Below are 22116 nucleotides of genomic sequence, written 5' to 3' on the forward strand. Positions count from 1 at the left end.
ATCGAGAAACAAGATCCAAAGGATGGTGAAGGGGAGTTAAACCAACTGAAATGCTGCTGAAATAAACCATGTGATCTCTTTGATTCTGTAATCTGTGTACCAGGCACACAGAATTATGCCACAACTCTGAGGATGGGGGAGTTTTCTTAGACCTGCAGAATGAGTGAATGAGTGAGGCACTTCAAACAAGAACCATTTTATTATGTTGATGATGAGACAGGGTCTTCCTATGTTGCCTACACTAGAGTGCAGTGATGCAAACACAGCTCACTGCAACCTTGAACTTGTGGGTTCAAGTGATCCTCTCACCTCAGCCTCCCAAGTAGCCAGGACTACAAGTGTGTGCCACCACATCCAGCTAATTATTTTATATTTACTTATTTTTGAGACAGTCTCACTCTGTTACCAGGCTGGAGTGCAGTGCTGCGATCTTGGCTCACTACAATCTCCGCCTCCTGGGTTCAAGCAATTCTTTTGTCTCAGCCTCCTGAGTAGCCGGGACTACAGGCATGCACCACCATGTCCAGCTAATTTTTTGTGTTTTTAGTAGAGACGGTATTTTACCACATTGACCAGGCTGGTCTCCATCTCCTGACCTCGTGATCTGCCTGTCTTGGCCTCCCAAAGTACTGGGATTATAGGTGTAAGCCACCACACCTGGCCTATTTTAATTTTTTAATAGAGAAAGGAACTCCCTATGTTACCCAGGCTGGTTAACATAGCGAGAGTGATCTTGGGATCAAGTGATCCTCTCACCTCGGCCTCCCAAAGTGCTGGGATTATAGCTGTAAGCCACTGCGCCCAGCCAAAGAACAGTTCTTTCTTGACCATCTCTTTGTCTAGGGACATGATACATTCATTTAAATTTGGTATCAGCAATAACTGCAGAGTGACTATTACAGCTACTGATAATCCAGACAAGGATGTGTGAACAAAGATTGTTAAATAACAAAGCACAGGAAGCAAATTAAATCACAGGCACCCCTCCTTTAAGGGAAATGTAAAGGTAAATGAATATTCTCTCTCCTGAGAGGCAAACTCAGAAGTGAATACCTCACTGAGTGATACACTGAATGTATCACTGAGGAATTATTTCTGCAGTTGGACTCATCATGTGTAAATTTTTGTTAATTAAACTGTTAAAAGATGGGGAAAGAGAGCAACAAGTAGACCAGGCAAAAAGCACTTGCTCATCCTGGTATCTCTGCAGGAATAATGTGGCCCCTCCTCAGAAACTATGCTGCACGCAGCCTGCTCAGCAACCTATGCTAATCTATGATAAGAGTCCCATCAAACACTAATGCCTTCAGGTTCTCCCACTCCTCTCCGATCCTGTTACTTTCATTCACAGATTATATCAGCTTCTCCCCTACACATGGTACTCACCTGTCCCAGGGCCTGGCTTGTAACTTTACCATCTGAAATGACAACTCCATTTCCGCCTACTCAGGGCATTTATCTGCTTAAATATTTGACCATACACCTGCCTCCAGGAAGTCCACCCTGTTTAAACTTAACCTGATATAATCCATCATTTGCTTAGAAGCCAAGTAGTACCAATATACAAATTTCTGGTCACTAAGAATATGGGCCTGTCGATAATTGGTTGATTTTTGTTTTTTCTAAGATCAGAGACTATCTCCTGATAGCTACCTATGCATTAGACACTTCTCCCCTTCCCCTTCTTCTCCTCTTTCTCTCATCACGATTGTCATCATCAATACCAGCAACGGTAGCTGCAGCCACCATTAATGCACACGTACTATGCACTTGGTGCCTGGCAGTTGGCGTTCATAATCTAATACAATACTTTCAACAACCCTATGAGGAAACTGACATGTAAAGAGGTTAAATCCCTCAAGAGCTGGGATTTAAATCCAGCTCTCTGACTCAAAACCTCTAAGCTAATTAATCAGCTTCCCAGCTTCTTCACAAAAATTTCAGAAAATTAATCCCATAGGAGGCACACTAGGTACTAGGAGATCACCTGTATGTAGTCCCACAGCCTGCTATTATATAGCTTATATATCACTTACAAAATATTTCTAAACCCTTCTGAAGAATCACTGCCTTCAACCAGTCTCTTCTTTTTTTTTTTTTTGAGACGAAGTTTTCACTCTTGTTACCCAGACTGGAGTGCAATGGCATGATCTCGGCTCACCGCAACCTCCGCCTTCTGGGTTCAGGCAATTCTCCTGCCTCAGCCTCCCGAGTAGCTGGGATTACAGGCACGCATCACCAAGCCCAGCTAATTTTGTACTTTTAGTAGAGACGAGGTTTCACCTTGTTGACCAGGATGGTCTCCATCTCTTGACCTCGTGATCCACCCACCTCAGCCTCCCAAAGTGCTGGGATTACAGGCATGAGCCACCGCGCCCGGCCACCAGTCTCTTCTAACATTCATCCTAAGTGCTAATAGAGACTTTCAGAGCAGACGTTGTTTCTGTACCCAGAGACAATCTTTACTTTGTGTAAATGTTTTATATCTCCTTGAATTGCTAAGTCCTAAAGATAAAAGTGTCACCTTCAAAATATGGCTATACAGTTTTTCAACTGTATTTATTCTTATACTTTGAAGATAGAAAACAGATCAATAGGATTCAAGATAGCACATTCTTAACTTTGTAATGGAAGATGGTCTAACTGAATTCTACTTTTCAGAAATGATAGTAACAGCAATCAGAAAATTTTTTTTTAAATTTAGTAAATGATGATATACATTACCTGAAAATAAAGCAAGTGTTATTAGAACTTACCAGGCCTTCTCCAGGTTTAATGTTTGGTAAGTGAACTTCTTCCAGGCACGCACACTGGCTCATCACAGGATCTGTGGTAGATCGGATTGTTTTGTCACAGATGCCATTTAAAACCTTGACCTAGAATTGGAGAAGCAAATGGGAAAATTCAGTCATTAACCAAGTTTATCTCAAGCTGATTTTTAGAGAAATGCATTTCATCTATAATCTTTAGTTCTGGTTGGCAATCATTCTGATAATTCTGCTCAATGAATGCATGACATTTAGACTCCATGTTTGCCCTCTGTGGGAACAGTGCCACTATTTCAGCTTTGTTTAGGAAGGACAGCTTTTATATTAACTCCCTTATGATCACTGGCAAGCACACGCCAGGCAGAAATCCTCTTTCAGCAATGAAGTGGAATCATCTCTCCCTGGCCACCTACCTGACTTTTCAATAACTGCTCACAGTCTCTGAACACCAAATATTGACAAGGTTTTTAAAAAAATGTTTTGGGCCTAAGCCATTTTTTTTAATAGACTTTACTTTTTTTTTGAGATGGAGTCTCACTCCGTCCCCCAGCTGGAATACAGTGGCACGATCTCTCACTGCAACCTCTGCCTCCCAGGGTCAAGCAATTCTCCTGCCTCAGCCTCCCAAGTAGCTGGGATTACAGACACCCGCCACCATGTTGGCTAATTTTTTGTATTTTTTTTTTAGTATGGATGGGGTTTCACCATGCTGGCCAGGCTGGTCTCGAACTCCTGACCTCATGATCCATCTGCCTCGCCCTCCCAAGTGCTGGGATTACAGGTATGAGCCACAGCGCCCTGCAAAGACTTTACTTTTTAAAGTTGAGGTTTATAAAAATAAAAATTGAGCAAAAGGTCCATTCAGTTCCCATATACTCCCTCCACCACTACCCACCCTTCCCAGCTTCTTCTATTATTAACATCTTGTACTACTGTGCTGCATTTGTTACAAATGATGAACTAATATTGAGACATTATTATTAACTAATGTCTAATTTATATTAGGATTCACTTTTTGTGGTGTACATTCTATGGGTTTTGACAAATGCCTAACGTCATGTATCTCCATCATTACAGTATCATACAGAATAGTTTCAATGTCCTAAATATCCCCTGTACACAACTTAACTATTCACCACCCCATCCCTCACCATAAATCCCTGGCAAACATAGATCTTTTCATTGTCCCTGCAGTTTTAATTTTCTATAATGCCAAATAGTTGGAATTATGCAGCATGTAGCCTTTACAGATACCTTATTTCAATTAATATCATGTAAGTTTCCTCCATATTTTTTCATGACTTGATAGCTTTTTTTTTTTTTAATTGCTGAATAACATTCTATTTTATAGAAGTACAACAGTTTGTTTATCCATTCACCTATTGAGAGACATTTCGGTTGCTTCCGATTAGTTTGATAATTTTGAGTAAAGCTGCTATAAACAACCTGTGCAGATTTTTTCTGATGTAGATTTTCAACTCCTTTGGGTAAATATCTAGGATCACAACTGTTGGATCATAGGGTAAGAATACGTTTAGTTTTGTAAGAAATTTCCAAGTTGTCTTCCAAACTGGCTGCACCATTTTGCATTTCTACCAGCAATCAATGAGCATTCCTGTTGCTCCACATCCTCACCAGCGTTTGGTGGTGTCAGTGTTTTATATTTTAACCCTTATAACAGGTGTATACCAGTATCTCATTGTTGTTTTAATTTGCAGTTCTCTAATTACAATTGACACTGAACACCTTTACATAGGCTTATTTGCCAGTTGTATGTATTCTCTGGTGAAGTACCTGCTCCGATCTTTTGCCCCCTTTTTAATTGGGCTGTTTTCTTATAATTGCTTTAAGACTTCTTTGTATATTTTGGGTACAAGCCCTTTATCCGATAGGTGTTTTGAAAACATTTTCTCCACAAGTCTGTGGCTTGTCTTTTCATTCTCTTAACAGTGCATTTCACATAGCAGCGTTTAATTTTAATGAAGTCTACATTACCAATTTTTCTTTCGTGAATTATGCTTTTGGCGTTCTAGCTGAAAACTCACTGCAAAACTGACGGTCCCCTAAATTTTCTCCTATGGTATCTTGTAGATGGTTTATAGTTTTGCATTTTACATTCAGGTCTATCATCTCTTTAGTGATCACTCACATTCTTTGAATGCCAAACATTGACAAGGTAAAACTGAAGAGACAATGTGAAGATCCCTATTATGTGGTCTCCTCATAGAAGTCACAGTGGTTACGTGTGGTATTTCCCCAATCAGATTCATCTAACCTTTCAAAATTAAACAACCAAAGAAATCAGGAAATTCCAAAGATTGATTTTTCTTTCCAAGGGGGAGAATCCAAGAAGTGATACTTTTTACATGCCTTCAAGTTGCTTAGCCTCCTTATTTATGGAAAATATATTTATAGCAGTTTCATTGCTAAATTCCTCAACATCAGTAGGAGGAAGGCCTTATCAAAAGAGCACAGGCTGGCTTATGTCAAAAGGAGGAAGTGATGATGAATAGTTACAAAATGCTCCTTAAACAGTTACAATCCTTAAACAGTTACAACACATCCCTCCTCCAACAGAAGGTTTTTGCCAAGATTTTTTTTTCTTAAATCAAAATGGTCCTAAAGTGATATTTGCACATCAGTTCAATCCTGATTAGCAGGCTAGCTAGCAGTGTACATACAACTGTATCCTGCTAAAATGTTCAGAAAAAGAATAAAACAGAGCTTCAATGTAGCTAATTTAAGCACAAGAATTTTCACAGTAGTTGGTCTTGCTAAATAACTTTTATCCTTCCCCTTCTACCTAAATTTAAAAAACTCATATCCCAAAAGCCAGTATTTCTAAGTATCTCCTGAAGTCATTAGCAAAAGTGCATTTACTTAACGTGATTCCCTTTGCCTTTGGAAAAGGAACTTTACAGTAACTTTTAGAATGCATACTTACCACAGTTAAAACTTTATCCTCCATTTCCGCTACAAAGCAATCCTAAAGAAGGAGAAGGAGAAAATGAACACTCAGTATAGGACTTAAAAAACATTCAGAACTGCTGCCTTAGCTTTCTAGATATTTTCTGCGGCCCAAGACGGTCCCTGACACACCCCTCAGCCTCCACAGTCTTGCAGGAGTGGGATGAGAAAGAGAGGGCAGAATGGGGACAGAGCTGGCATTTGTTCCTTCCCGAGGTCCTGGTCTCCCTTGGTCCAAGGAGTTCTCATCCAAGAAACCCATTTGACCAATTACTTAATTTGAAAATTTACAAAAATCACTGAGAGTAGTAAGAAGTCTAAGTCAAGAAAACTGGCAATGGCTCCCAGTGTGCCCCCAGGAACAGATAGCAGTGAACCGACAAGCTGGCAGTCTTTAGCTCTGGGCCTGCCTAGAAGAATAGCTTTCAAATAAGGGCTTGAGTAAACTCAGCCACAAAAGTTTATTTTAAGCACCACTGAGATTAAATCAGATATTTCAGTCCTTGATAGATGAAAAGGATTCAACAAAACGTTCATTGACACACTGCCAAAAAAGTGGTCTTGAGGTATGCTATTGATGACATTAAATAAAGGGCTGGAATGCAAGGCATTATTTATTCAGCTTAAGAACAAAAGGCTCGCAACACTGTATGAACTGGGTTAGCTGATTATAGGAATCACCATTGTCCTGTCTAAAAGCTGCCAAAGTGAAATTGCCAACGTGAAACTTCTACAGTCAACGTTCTAGAACTCATCTGCAGCAAAGGATTTCAACCTACACTGCAGAAAGCATGCAGAAAAAAAAGTCAGTACAACTAGGTTCTATAGAGTTTAATCAGAGCTATTAACCATAATCCCAAGCTAGGACAATCCTAAGATAATGCTAATTCTTTTATGTATATAAAAAATGTTAACTCTGTTGGAATTATCAGGCGAAGATTTTTCACTTTGATCAAAAAGTAATTTTTAGATCATGTTTTTACTACTTCTGAAGGAGGAAGATGGTTACCAATTTTTACTCTATATGGTTCAATAATCAGACTTCTATTATCTTCTTAAATTTGTTTAAAATTTTTTCTACTAGATAAAAATGTAGGAAACAATAATAATGACTGCTCCTAAAATTTATACTGACTCTCAGGAAAAGAGCAGCCAAGGGAGAAAAGACTTTTAAAAAATAAATTTAGAGGCTGGGCGCAGTGGCACACACCTGTAATCCCAGCACTTCAGGAGGCCAAGGTGGGCAGATCACCTGAGATCAGGAATTCAAGACCAGCCTGACCAACATGGAGAAACCCTGTCTCTACTAAAAATACAAAATTAGCCAGTTATGGTGGTGCATGCCTGTAATCCCAGCTACTCAGGAGGCTGATGCAGGAGAATCGCTTGATCCCAGGAGGCAGAGGTTGTGATGAGCCGAGATCGTGCCATTGCACTCCAGCCTGGGCAACAAGAGCAAAACTCTGTCTCAAATAATAATAATAATAAATTTAGAAATGTATTTTTACATGTGTGAATTTGATATTAACTTAAACTACAGGAGTGACTTCTGTAAATAGGAATAATTATAGCTCAAAATGTGCTTTTCCAATTCTATCTTGTAGATAAAACTAAACCGTCAACACCATTACGGATCAACCCCTATAAATACTGTCTGACAGACTTGTTAAATAAATTTCCACCTTAAAAAAACAGTATAAATATATGACTGTGTGTTAGAACTAAAACTAATACTTTGTCTTTGTGCCTACAATCTCTCATTATAATTTTTTTTTTTAGACAAGGTCTCACTCTGTCACCCAAGTGGGAGTGCAATGGTGCAATCTCAGCTCACTGCAACCTTTACTTCCTGGACTCAAGTGATCCTCCTACCTCAGCCTCCCAAGCAACTGGGACCACAGGTGCACATCACCACACCTGGTTAATTTTTGTATTCTTTGTAGAGGCAGGGTTTGTCATGGTGCCCAGGCTGATCTTGAATTCCTAGATTCAAGCCATCCACCAACCTCAGCCTCCCAAAATGCTAGATTATAGGTGTGGTCACCATGCCTTGCCTACAAATCTCTAAATTAACACAAGCACTGTCACTTTCGGGAGACCATCACTTAGAGGCAGAGAGCAATTCTCAATACACCAGAGCCCAAGATCAAGACGGAGCTGTGACTGCACAGTTCCTACAACTTGAGTCCTTGAGGGATCCAAGAGGCCACCAAGAAAATGGGTTCCCTGTGGTGGTGACTGCGGCAGTGACTGAGCCAGCCGCACGAAGAGCTCGCCCGCCTCCTGAATTGTTCCAGTCAGCGTGTGAAAGGCCTCCCTTTCACCTCCCGCCACTATGAACGTGGTTCCCACACCCGTTCCTGCCGAGAGGAAGCAGCTGCAGGCATGACTTCACATTGTTTTTTGGCATGAAGGCAACAGAATGGAAAAATGAGTGCTGAAACCAAGTCACCCCCTCACAGGCTGGACAGTCAGCTGAGCTTCCTCACAGCCCTGGGTCACCTGGCAGCAGAGGCCCAGCCTGGGTGGCTCTCAGCACCCCCAGGCCTCTCCTCCTAGTCTGCCTTCTTGGGAACTGAGCAGCTTGGTGTGGTAGGTTTAACTTCTCGGAGCCTTAGTTCCCTTCTTTCTAAAATGGGGTGCTAGCAAAGCCTCCCTCTGAAAACTGCTGAGAACTGTGTGATGGCACAAGTCAAACGTGGATGCAGACCTGAGACATAGTCAGCACTCGGCAACAGCCTTTTCCTCTTCCGCTTCCACGGCTGGCTTTCTTTTCATGTATGTGACGCAGGGTCTCACTCTGCCACCCAGGCTGGAGTGCAGTGGCATGAACATGGCTCATTGCAGCCTCCACTTTCCAAGCTCAAGCAATCCTCCCACCTCAGCCTCCCGAGTAGCTGGGACTACAGGCACACACCACCACGCCTGGATAATTTCTTAATTTTTTTTAATATAGATGTCTCACTATATTGCCCAGGCAGGTCTCAAGCAATCCTCCTGACTTGGCCTCCCAAAGTGCTGATATTAATGGCCACCGAGCCTGGCTGCCTTGCTTTCTTTCCATTCAGTTTTCTCCGGGACAAATATTGATCGTTTTCCTAATTCTTTTTGTTGTGGTAGTTGTTGTTTTTAAGATAGCATCTTGTTATGTTACCCAGGCTGGTCTCAAACTCCTGGGCTCAAAAGATCCTCCCAGCTCAGCTGCTAGTAGCTGGGCCTCCAGATGTGCACCACCACACCTGGCCTCATTTTCTTATTTCTTTCCAGACTGAAACTCAGCACCCGCCAGGGCCATTGTGTCTCTCTTACCATCCCTATTTCAGTTTTCATGGCCCCACAACAGGAGACTAGATTGGAAATACAGATCTCAATCCCTTCCCACCTTGGTGTCCTTCATCTTAAATTACAGCCTCAACACTGAACCAGAAGATCTATCCATGTACTTGGTGTAGGACTACAGCTGAAGAAATGTTAAGAAATGAAGAAATGTCTTTCTTTTTTTGAGACAGAGTTTCGCTCTTGTTTCCCCGGCTAGAGTGCAATGGCATGATCTCAACTCACCGCAACCTCCCCCTCCTGAATTCAAGTGATTTTCCTATGTCAGCCTCCCCAGTAGCTAGGATTACACGCATGTGCCACAATGCCCAGCTAATTTTGTATTTTTAGTAGAGATGAGGTTTCTACATGTTGGTCAGGCTGGTCTTGAACTCCCGACCTCAGGTGATTCGCCCACCTCAGCCTTCCAAAGTGCTGGGATTACAGGCATAAGCCATGGTGCCCAGCCAAAGAAATTTCTTAAAAGAAATGTGTGGTTTCCTTCCAAGCATCAGCAATATTTATCCTTCAAATTAGAGGACTCATAAATTATTATTGGAAGGAGGGAAGGATGCAGAGATGGATGGAAGGATGTTACCACAAGAAGAAGTGGGGACAGCAAGATGTAACAGAAAGAAGGGACAAGCAAATATCTGTCCTCACAGAGAGCAACACCAAGAATAAAGACTCAAGCAGAATATGTTCTTTTTCACTGGAAAGAGGTACAATTTTTATTCCTCCAACTCCCCAGTTAAAAGGAATAAATGGCAAAGACAGATGTCTTCTTAAAGAGTCAACAGATCTTCTGTCGAGCAGCCATGAGAGAATGTGAAGTCCCTGGCACGTTCAATCTCGTTGCTACCATTGCAATGCACCTAGGGTAAGCAACACTCAACTCATTCATCAAGTTTGTTATTTCTACCGTGCATCTATCTGAGCGCACATGTGTGCAAACATCACCACTTGCCAAAGCACCTATATTCGTTTTGTTGTTGCTGCTGCTGCTGCTGCTGCTGAGATGGAGTTTCGCTCTGTCATCCAGACTGGAGTGCAGTGGCACAATCTTGGCTCACTGCAATCTCCGTCTCCAGGTTCAAGTGATTCTCCTGCCTCAGCCTCCTGAGTAGCTGGGATTACAGGTGCCTACCATCAAGCCCAGCTACTTTCTGCATTTTTAGTAGAGATGAGGTTTCACCATGTTGGCCAGGCTGGTCTTGAACTCCTGACCTCAGGTGATCTACGCACCCCGGCCTCCCAAAGCGCTGGGATAAAGACGTGAGCCACTGCGCCCAGCTATGTTATTCAATCACTACCGAAGAACAAGGGCTTGTCAAGAGCACTTGTCAAGAAACATATTTTTCAATCTAGGTTCAGAAAATGGTATCTTGATATATATTTACATATCAGTCTTACTCCTTCAAAACTGTTCAAATTTAAAATAAAAAATATCAGAGGATAAAGGCAACATATTTGTCCAGTTCTTTTCCTTAAACTATCAAATTTGATTCCAGGAAACAAGTACAAGATTTTTGTGATTTCCTACCACAATCTACTCCTCAAGCAGGTACTGTGCTTTTTGTATGTTATGTCTCATTCAATCTTCAAGACAGTCTTTGGAGTAGGTATTTTTATTTTTATTTGTTTTTGTTTTTGTTTTTCTTGAGACAGAGTCTTACTCTGTCACCAGACTGGAGTGCAGTGGTGTTATCTTAGCTCACTGCAACCTCCGCCTCCCAGGTTCAAGTGATTCTTCTGTCTCAGCCTTCTAAGTATCTGGGACTATAGGCGTGCACCGCCATGCCCTGATAATTTTTGTATTTTTAGTAGAGACCGGGGTTTCACCATGTTGGCCAGGATGGCTTCGATCACTTGACCCCATGATCCACCTGCCTCTGCCTCCCAAAGTGCTGGGATTACAGGCGTGAGCCACCACACCTGGTCTGGAGTAGGTATCATTTTTTAAGTATTTTATATTATTTATCTGTATCTAATTTTACATAAATGCATAATCATGGTCATATACATGATTTTTGTAAATAAAAAATTTTGTTCTCTTTTTTTGGCTTGGCTCCTACATTCCCTCCCATCTCTTGCCCTGCCAGAGAACCCACAACTTTTCTTCCAAATTGTCCACTGTATTTACATATTACTCCGCATACAAGTTTGTATAGATATGGATGTTTTATATGTATATACACAAACACATGCACACACGCATTTTAGGCATTTATGATAACCATTTACCTTCATACCACACTTTTTATTTGCCTTTTTTTTTCACTCAACATTAACTTGCAGAAATCCCACCAAATTATCTAGTAAGGTAAACATCTGTATGCCCATTTTGCAAATGAGAAAGTTGAGGTTCAAAAATTATAAGTGATTTGTTCAAGGCCCCAGGGCTAAGTGATAGTAGAGGTAGGATTTGAACCTACAGCTGTCTCTCTGTGAAGAATATGCTCTTAACCACTCAACTCCCTCAGTGACACCACAGGAAAAAGAGAAACAGAAAATGAATGCAGACACAAACAAAACTAATACCTCTTATGTCCCTTGAGTTCAGATAAAAGTCAAATTCCCAGCAGCCTAATCTGTCTGAAGCATTATTTCATTCATATAACACACATTTTTAAAAAAATCATCATTCACTATGTCCCAGGCATTGTTAGGCCCCAGTAAGTCAGGCAGGAGTGGTGAAGATGCTCACAGGTATCCTTCTGATGTGACCAGATCAGGATGTGTACCTCCTATGGGGAGATTCTTTTTTAAATCACCAGTTTACGATGATCAACACCTCTCTACAAGCACCAGGAAAAGTAGCACTTGAGATGACGCATAATCCCATCCTATCAGACAAGCACAGACTTCTCCTGGCTGAATTATTCATGTCACCTTCTCAAGGAGACGACTCTAGGTACATATCTCAAACTGTATTCCCCTCACTCTTTCCTATACGCCTTCTTTCTCTAGCATGTCTCTACATTTATATAACCACATATATTCATATAGAAAACTTTCCTTATCTATCCATTTCTGTCTCCCAGAGACTGTGTGCTCCAGAAGGTCAGGGACGTTTTGTCTGTTTATTCACTCTGGTACCTCAGGGCAGCAGATACAGAGTAAGTGCTAAATAAAAATGTATTGAAAGAAGTGTCCAAATACCTAGAAAGCCAACATCAACTTGCTCAGGCAGAAGTTCACCCTGTGAAACAAACACAACCCCCTCTGCCTTCGCTTTCATCCCTTTCTCTCCTCTCCCTCCACTGCAGTGGGGACAGCCTGAATCAGCCACATAGTCGAGGAGTCTTCACAATAAAACACAAATGTACCAATGAGCAAAACTTTCCCATTTGCTAATCACAATATTTAACTTTTCCATTTAATTGATTGCTAGTAAACTCTGTTAAAAATCAAAACAGGGCCAGGTGCAGTGGCTTATGCCTGTGATCTCAGCACTTTAGGAGGTCAAGACAGGAGAATTACTTGAGGCCGGGAGTTTGAGACCAGCCTGGGCAACATAGCAAGACCCTGTCTCTACAAAAAAAATTAAAAACTCAGCTGGGCATGGTAGCATGTGCCTATAATCACAGCTATCCAGGAGGCCAAGGTGGAAGGACTGCTTGAGCCAGGAGGTTGAGGCTGCGGTGAGCCATGATTACACCTCTGTACTTCAACCTGGGCAACAGAGTGAGACCTTGTCTCTTAAAAATAAAAAATAAAAAATCACAATATGAGGAAAGTATGATGGAAGGAGGAAAGCAAGGGAGAAAAAGGACACTGGAGGTAGGTATCAGGAAAAGACCTTCAAGCACAAATGCCGTGCCTTCAAGGCTGTGTAACTAATGCATCACAACTGGTAGCAGACTCTTCCTTGTCAAAATTACTTCACGTATCACAAAAAAAGAGCAAAAACTCAGAAGCTACTTTAGTTGCTCTGAGCACCTTTCTAAGATCACAACCTCAAAAATCCACGTGCCTTGAGAACAAGGGCTGCTCAGGACGTCCTTAGAACAAACAACTGCCATGTGCGGAGACAAAGTTCATGATTCACAATCCAGAAACAACCAGCAAACACACAGCTTTTCAGAATTGCATCTCCGTATGGCATGGTCAGGACGGAAGGGAGGATGTCCTTTACGTTTTGCCCAATCAGCAGTAGAAACAAATGTGGAATTACAGAGTTTTAGAACCACGTGGGACGTGAAAAAGCAACAAGCTCTTCCTTACATTTCATAGACTCAATTCAGTTCAAAAATATTTTCCAATCATCTGCTGCATGCCAACAAGACAGAAGGTAGTCCTAAGAGCCGATGGTCGCAGTCAGTTATAGACTGGCTAATATAAAACTTTCTGAGCTTTTACTAAGATACCTAGGTCTGGGCAATGAGGCATGAGTGAAACTGACATGTCACTTCCAATCCAGAACATCCGTCAGTGTGAGGCCCTTCATGATTTTTACCTCTCTACCTTGGGGACAAGCAACATGACATACCGGTGATTCTGTCAACCTATGTCCTACACATCTTGCAAGGAAAGTCAGAGCTGCTTGCTCCCTGCCCCTGACCCATTTGGATGTAAATAAACAAGGAATAAACTGGAGGTTTAAGGTTTGGGGGTTGTTTGTTACTTTACCACAACCTAGCCCATTCTGACTGGTAAATCCAACAAGTGGCCAAAATGAAAAAAAAATTAAGCAGATACAGTAAAGTACTCAGAACGAAGATTATCATACAACTTAGTTACTACAGGATTTTCGTGAAGAAAATTTAAGTGCTCTAACATTTTAGAAGTATAGGACTATTAGTTCGACTATTTTAAAACACACAAAAAGGTAATCTTTAGTTCAAAAGCCACAGGTCAGTCACAGAAACCATCTTTGCAGTGGATCTAATTTAAAGCCCTTCATCTCTCCCCAATTCCAATGGGAGAAAAACTGAGGTGGTGAGAGGAGAGCAGTACTTCACACCTGCATGAAAATCCTTTCAAGAAAAGGAAAAGGAAAAATAAAATTAGAAAGCAAAAATGACATACTACTGACCTTCTGGACTGTGGTGGTCAGGTCTAAGCAAAGCTGAATGATTTTGTTCTTCGTGACTGAGAAATCAGTGATCCCTGTAAACGGAGCCCTAGAAGGTAACAACAATCCTCTTTAAAAGGGGTAGGAAGAATCTATTGGGATCCCACTGTATCTTGGTAAGCATTGCTACCCCATGGGCTACTTTACTTTTTTTTTTTTTTTTTTGAGATGGAGTCTCCCTCTGTTGCCTAGACTGGAGTGCAGTGGTGTGATCTCGGCTCACTGCAACCTTTACCTCCTAGGTTCAAGCAATTCTCCTGCCTCAGCCTCCCGAGCAGCTGGGATTACAGGCATGCAGCACCATGTCCAGCTACATTTTGTATTAAATTACTTTTTAATACAAGGTTTTCTCTCAAGTAACCCACATAAAATAGGAATCTGAATAGAAGGAAAGACTAGATGAAAAAACACATCAAAAATGACATTTAGCATCCCTTCTGAAGTCAACTAACGACTTTCATACCAACCAAATCCTCAACCATCAGCGTTTAATCTCAGTAAAATACGACCTCTAGTACCATTTCACTCTTCTCTAAGCTGAGGTTAATTTGTTCCTGTCATTAACCTTTTAAGTAACTGGCAAAGGAATCCTAAAATTTCCCACTGATCGAGGACTACTTAAGAGCTGGTCAAAATGGCCTAAGAAGGATGGTGGTTCCTTTTCCTAAGACAAACTACAGCTTCCAGGCAGCCTGGACTCTACTCTTACAGGGCAGTAAAAGGCACGTCTCCACCTTACCGGTCCAACCATGCTAGCAGGGCCTTGGCGGCGCCAATGAGCTCCACCACCGATGTCAGGAACTCATTGGGGGGCTTGCGGGAGGTGTTTCCATCATAAGCAGGACATTTCCGCCGGCTACTTATATAATTGTGTAAATTGTGAGAAGATGCTCTCAGTTTCAGAACCAAGTTCTTCATATTATCAGTTTCAAGGCCATAATTCTGTGGAAAATAAAATCAAAGGGAAAAATTCAAAACAATTAACAATATCCAAACTCTCTGATGACTCAAAAGCCCAGTTAGTCACTTGAAAAACTCTTACAACAACCACAAAACCCTGTGTGATTTATCCACAGCCCACTTCACTCATCCCAGCCAGGCCAGCCTTCTCTCTGCTCCTTCCATAGCCACCCGGGCTTCAGGGACTTTGTTCTGCATAGTCCCTCTTCCCAAAATGCTCCTCTTACAAATCTTGTCGTAGACGGCTCATTCTTATCACTCAGGGGCTGGCCAAATGTTCCCTCCCCTGCAAGCCTTCCCTGACCACTTACTTCATCTAGAACAAGGTTTCTCAACCTCAGCTCTACCAACATTTGGGGCCACATAACGCTTGTGGGATATACATCCCCATGTTTTATAGGATGTTTATCAGCATCACTGCCCTCCACCCATCAGATAGCAGTAGCACCTCCTCCCCTGGTGTGACAACCGAAAATGTCTCCCACTCTCACCCTGTGCCCCCTGGAGGCATAATCGCCCCTTCAGTTGGCTCTCTAGCCCATCACCCACTTCTGCCCCATCTCAACCACCGTGTCTGCAGCCTCCGTCCTCCACTGAGATATGAAGGCTGCGGAAGCAGGGCTCTGTGAGTATGGCCCACTACAGTATTTCCAGCACAGCAGACAATCATATGGAATGCATGGATTTCCATCAAGTGAGACACACTCAAAAAACACAGCAGCGCTAACTAAACATCAATTCACTGAGTGTGATCTCCTGAGCTTGAAGATGTGGCTCCTGTTGGTAGTCCCAGCTACTTAAGAGGCTGAAGTAGGAGGATTGCTTGAGCCCAGGAGGTCAAGGCTGCAGTGAGCTATGACTGCCACACACTCCAGCCTGGGTGACAGAGAGAGACCCTGTCTCAATCAATCAATAAATTACTCACTCTTGTGCTTCTAACCTGTGTTCTCTTTGAACAATGTTCAGCTTACATGGTGCTTCAAAAATCAATTTGATGAGATAATATTGTCCTAGACTCCCTTTCAGAGAAGAGAACCAATCCTAGGAAATAACATGTAAATCTGCAACATCAGAGGTGGGGGTATAACTTTCCGTATTCAATTGCCTCTGTATGGCCCAAGTTGTTTTATCATTTTTTTAAAGAAAATAAAGATATTTCTTGAAATATATCATCTCAGTAGCATCTTAAGGCAAGAATCTGGTTCCATTTAAAAACTGAGACTAATCGACTACTTCACATTATTGAACACTTTATGCCAGCAACTGCACTCAGTGTTCGACATGGATTATCTCGGGAACACAGCCCATGAAGATAGAAATGTTATCTCTAATTTACCGGTAAGAAAACTGAGGCATGAAAACAGTAAATAAATTCTCCAGAGTTACAAAGCTAATCAGCAGCAGTGCTGGGATTCTGACCAAGGCAATCTGCATCTAGCACACAAGCTTTTGATTACTCTGCTGTGTACATCCCCTTCCACACCTCCTGCCCAAAAAAGGGCCAGGCGGTAAGAGAGATGACAAGATGGACATTAGACAAGGATCAGGAAAACTGTCCGGTGATCCTGGATCATGCACAAGCTGACAAGCTATTCAACTTCTCAAAACTCAATCAACCCAAATGCCCATTGATAATAGACTGGATTGGAAAAATGTGGCACATATACACCATGGAATATTATGCAGCAATCAGAAATGATGAGTTTGTGTCGTTTGTAGGGACATGGATGAATCTGGAGAACGTCATCCTCAGCAAACTGACACAAGAACAGAAAATGAAACACCGCATATTCTCACTCATAGGCAGGTAATGAAAAATGAGAACACATGGACACAGAGAGAAGAGTACTAAACACTGGGGTCTATTGGGAGGAAAAGGGGAGGGCCAGTGGGAGGGGGAGGTGGGGAGGGATAGCCTGGGGAGAAATGCCAAATGTAGGTGAAGGGGAGAAGGAAAGAAAAGCACACTGCCATGTGTGTTCCTACGCAACTGTCTTGCATGCTCTGCTCATGTACCCCAAAACCTAAAATCCAATAAAAAATTAAAAAAAAAAAAACTCTATCCATCCCCTCTGAAGTGGAGAAACTTCTTTCAGCTGGCTTTGGCCATGTGGGCCAGGGAGAGAGAAGTCCCATTTCAAAATCAAGATACATAAAGCATAAATATACTCAGAATGATGTAAGGAACTTTTTTTTTTTTTTGAGATGGAGTTTCGCTCTTGTTACCCAGGCTGGAGTGCAATGGCGCGATCTCGGCTCACCGCAACCTCCACCTCCTGGGTTCAGGCAATTCTCCTGCCTCAGCCTCCTGAGTAGCTGGGATTACAGGCACGCGTCACCATGCCCAGCTAATTTTTATATTTAGTAGGGTTTCACCATGTTGACCAGGATGGTCTTGATCTCTTGACCTCATGATCCACCCGCCTCGGCCTCCCAAAGTGCTGGGATTACAGGCGTGAGCCACCACACCTGGCCGGAGCTTTTTTTTTGGCAAGATGAAGAATGGTAAGTTAAAAACAACAGCAAAAGGCTTTGACTTTAACAAAACAATTCTAACTTTCTATTTATTTATTTTTTGAGACGGAGTTTCCCTCTTGTTACCCAGGCTGGAGTGCAATGGCACGATCTCGGCTCACGGCAACCTCCACCTCCTGGATTCAGGCAATTCTCCTGCCTCAGCCTCCCGAGTAGCTGGGATTACAGGCATGCGCCACCATGCCCAGCTAACACAATTCTAACTTTAAATAGATTTTACTTGAAGTTTAAATGTATGCTTCCTCCTAGGAAAATAAAAAATATTTTAAAAATTAGAAATTTTGAAAGGAACAAAAATTAGCTGAAAATTGTCTTTCATAAGCTTTTGAAAAAACTGAATTTCAAAATATAAATGAATATTCTATGTTAGCAGTACTTTTCTATCTAAATGTTATATTCATTTTTTATGTTATTTTCTAGAGACTAAAATATAATATTGTCCTTCATAGAGAGACAAAAATAAGATGGATTGACATCATGGCATTTTAAATTCAGAGACTCAAAGACTCACAATTGAATGGATGAAGAGGCCACAAGACAGAGCTTGTTCTGAAGGACCTGTGACTATGATTAAAGAGAAATGTCCCCTCATTTAGTCAGTTACTCAGCCTGCCAACTTACATGAAGAGTTCTGAACTAAAAGCAGGAAAGTAAGCTTTCAGTAATCAATGTCACCATAAATTACTTGGAACTTTTATTACCATATACATAACATTTACTTTTTGAACTCAAAGAGGATTAAGTATATTTTATTGTTGCAAGAAATGTGAAACCTCAATCCTCTAAAAATGTACCACTTTTAATACTGAAATAAAGGGGTAGAGCGGCTTCTTATAACTGGTTCTCTTCATTTTCCACTCAATTTGCTCTTTTTTCCCCCAAAACAAATAATGAACCTAGAAAGAGGAACAAATACAGCTAGAATCGAATTTTAAAAGAACGAAGGAGGAACGGAAGAAAGGAAAGTTCCTTCCCTTCAACCCCATTCCACATTAAAGAGAGAACAAGAACCTGATTATATTAGCTCAAAAGAAGCTCTACTGTAGAAGCATAATCAGGAAAGGATTATTGACTTAAGTGCCCCACAAAGAAAGACCGAAAATAAATAATTTCTCAGACCAGATTAATTATTTTCCCCAGTCTTTTCCCTAAAACCTGTCTCCTTCCGAAACTGCTTTAAGATAAGGCATCAAAAAGATACAAATTAAGTAACAAAGTGAGTCTCTGAAAATCTATTCACATACTAAAACCCTTCCACTGAGATCTCACATCCTAGGGTTTGTCATCAGGGAAACTTTCTAGAGAAACTATACACTAAATGGAAGAAAAGGAAAGCAAAAATAGTCTTAAAATTATACATCATGTAGCTAAGGGCAAACCTTACGCAACTTCTCTGCCATCTTCTCCATTCCTGCTGGCTTTGTTCATGATCTAACATGTGTGATTAAGGGGTGCCAGAGACACAAAATCAAAGCCATTTTTATTGACTTGGGTCAATTAGGAGACAATCTAAGAAATATGGTTCACAGTTTTCCTAAGGCATTTTAAATAAGCTCATAAGCAAGATCAAGTTAAATACAATTTGCCAGCAAAAATTCCTGTTCCTGTATTTCTTCTCATTAAAAAATGTAACATTTTTAAAGGATTTGCCGTGGATAAATAATAAACAACGAATAATCGCAGGGGTATACCAGTGTGCACAAGCACTCTAGGCCCAGAGATTAATCACAGGTACTTCATTTAACCACAAGTCTAGGTGGCATCACTTAACAAACGCATGTATCATTTCCAACTCTGTTCACTTCTCAACCTCCTTCAGCCTTCAAAACACAGCTGCCCATGCCTTGGTGTCCAGTAAACTAGGGCCTCATTGACTTGGCAAAGAACACAGGTTACAGTCACACTTACTGGTTATTCTTACTGGTGATTCTCAATCATACCCTCTCAACCAGTGCTGTCTGACAAAACTCTCTGCAACGATGAAAATGTTGTTCATCTGTGCTGTTCAACATGGTAGCCACCAGCCACATGGAGCTTCTGAGCACTTGAAGTCTTCCTAGTACAACCGAGGAACTGAATTTTATTTTATTTTAGTTGATTTTTCATTTAAACAGTCACGTTGGCTAACAGCTATCCTACTCAAAAGAGCAGTTCTATCATCTGTCTCAGGTACCCTGTACCCAGAGAGAGGAAGAAAAACTGGGCACAGATTCTAATTCAATCCTGGATAGTGGTCCTGTTCTCATCTTATAATACAAATCACTCTCCTAAGCCACTACTGCCAGCCAATGTCAGTATTCACAAAGGGCGGTTTCTCTCATTGCTCCCTAACCACAACCAGCTAATTTGTGAGCCACTGCTCACCAGTTTTGGAATCTTCATTCAGAGCTGTTTCCTATTTTAGATTCCTGTCCATGTATCCATCCCTCTCTTTGCATTGACACTGTCCAGTGGTTTTGTTTCTCCCCTCCCTGTTCCTAACTTTTAATTCTATTCATTTCCTGTCTGTCATAAAATCAACATCCATTAAACTCAGTTTACATAGAAACCTTTTATAACACCAAGGCCAACTGCATTTACACACTAATTGCCTTGGAGATGGTCTGTTCAAAGTATCACCAATTTATATATCCAAAGATCTATATGCTATAAATGGATTAAAAAGATAGTGTAATTAGTATATGAATTACAATAAGAATACTTTAAAAGTAGATAATATCAAGACGAAAGATATTTTAGTAAAACTCACTAAAATAATCCACACTCATTTGTGAACCCCTGAGTGACCCCTCTCCCCCCATCCAATGCAGTCACTGGCACAGAGCAGGTCCAGAATGAGTCTGAGGTCAAAACTTGGTCTGCAAAGGAAATTGTAGGAGATAAAACACAGCTTTAGGTTCTGGCATTTGTCCAGCTTTGTTCATTTTAGTCTAATGCTCTAAGAGGTAGAGAAGAGGAAAAAGCAAAGAGAATTCTCAAAGGCAGCTGGTATGTTGATCATCCCACTTGGTGCACACGATGTGTCTCTAGCTGATCCTTCCATCCCACCTCTCTTACTTTAGATTTCCAAGTAAATTAACCTGTCCTCAAAGTAGTACTGCAAAATAAAAGAGACAGTTTGCAAAACATCCAGCAGAAAAGACAGAAAAGCCATGTTCCCAGAAAGCATAATAAAAGTAAACCCAAACATATCTGTACAAAAAAATAGTTTCAGTAATAAACAGGACGCTTAGACTTCTGGGCAGAGCAAAACACTTACACAATAGTACACAGCCACATCTAAGGTGAGCGTTACTGTACAGATGGGAAAAGCAGACACCACCATTTCCCCAGAGGTCACAGAAGGAGTAGCATGTAGCAGGAGCCAGGATTAGAATACAAATTCCTGCTTCCCAGACCAGTGCTCAGACCACTTGGCCGGAGAGTCTCCCAGGCGGCAGCTCATTTGTCAACCACAAATAATTTCCCCATTACTTTCCTAAACAAGAGCGGCACATCTCAGTGCAGAAGACAAGGCTCTGTCCATTTTAAGAAGAAGAATACACACAATGCAGCAAGTGTTATATAATCAACAGTACGCAGACCAGTGATGGCAAAATCATCAGCAGCGCATTCTTTCCCACCATTCTCAGTGATGTAATTGTATATACCCCTGGCTCGGGCTCAGGGAGTTACTAACCCAGCCTGAATGCCATCGAGTTTGTCCAAATCCTGACAGTTAAGTAAACTGCCTGGTACTGGGACGGCAGATTTGAATCCCACCCACACTAACCAATTTATAAACAAAATGTCCTTACAGGTGAGGTGTTTCTGGTCCACGCCTAAAGAAGCTACCCATGCAGCCACAGGTGTGATTCCAGAGTCAGGACCCAGCAGGATTTTACTCATTCATGTTAAAACCAAAACCCGTCCTCTACAAAACGAAGGCCACCTTTTTTCCTATCTAGCTGCCATTTCATAGGTCATGTCAAGTGCTATTATTAGTTATTTAAATTCACCAACATCTGCGAAACTCAACCGCTTTTTTTTTTTTTTTTTTTTTGAGATGGAGTTTTGCTCTTTGTTACCCAGGCCGGAGTACAATGGCGCGATCTTGGCTCACCGCAACCTCTGCCTCCTGGGTTCAGGCAATTCTCCTGCCTCAGCCTCCTGAGTAGCTGGGATTACAGGCACGCGCCACCATGCCCAGCTAATTTTTTTTGTATTTTTAGTAGAGATGGGGTTTCACCATGTTGACCAGGATGGTCTTGATCTCTTGACCTTGTGATCCACCCGCCTCGGCCTCCCAAAGTGCTGGGATTACAGGCGTGAGCCACCGCGCCCGGTCCTCAACCGTTTTTTATAGTAACAAAACCAGACATGAAAATCCGAACCTATTTCTCACTTCAATTTAGAAGATAGTATTTTCTTTTCTTTTTTGAGACAGGGTCTCACTCTGGGCTGGAGTGCAGTGGGGTGATCTCCGCTCACTGCAACCTCTACCTCCCAGGCTCA

The 22116-nt window shown here is 41.6% G+C and overlaps 1 protein-coding gene across 1 annotated transcript in view; it reads right to left on the reverse strand.

The window, feature by feature from the left end:
* CNKSR3 (CNKSR family member 3) overlaps positions 1–22116 on the reverse strand; it is a 111335-nt gene that overhangs the window by 21761 nt on the left and 67458 nt on the right. Inside the window, exons 3-6 of the mRNA XM_008995290.4 lie at positions 14867–15069; positions 14089–14176; positions 5713–5754; positions 2757–2876 (exon numbers count right to left, since the gene is read on the reverse strand). Of these exons, the coding sequence (XP_008993538.2) occupies positions 2757–2876; positions 5713–5754; positions 14089–14176; positions 14867–15069 (453 nt within the window). The remainder of the gene's footprint in view (positions 1–2756; positions 2877–5712; positions 5755–14088; positions 14177–14866; positions 15070–22116) is intronic.

Source organism: Callithrix jacchus, chromosome 4 (genome assembly GCF_049354715.1).
Source record: "Callithrix jacchus isolate 240 chromosome 4, calJac240_pri, whole genome shotgun sequence".
NCBI classification, from domain to species: Eukaryota; Metazoa; Chordata; class Mammalia; order Primates; family Cebidae; genus Callithrix; species Callithrix jacchus.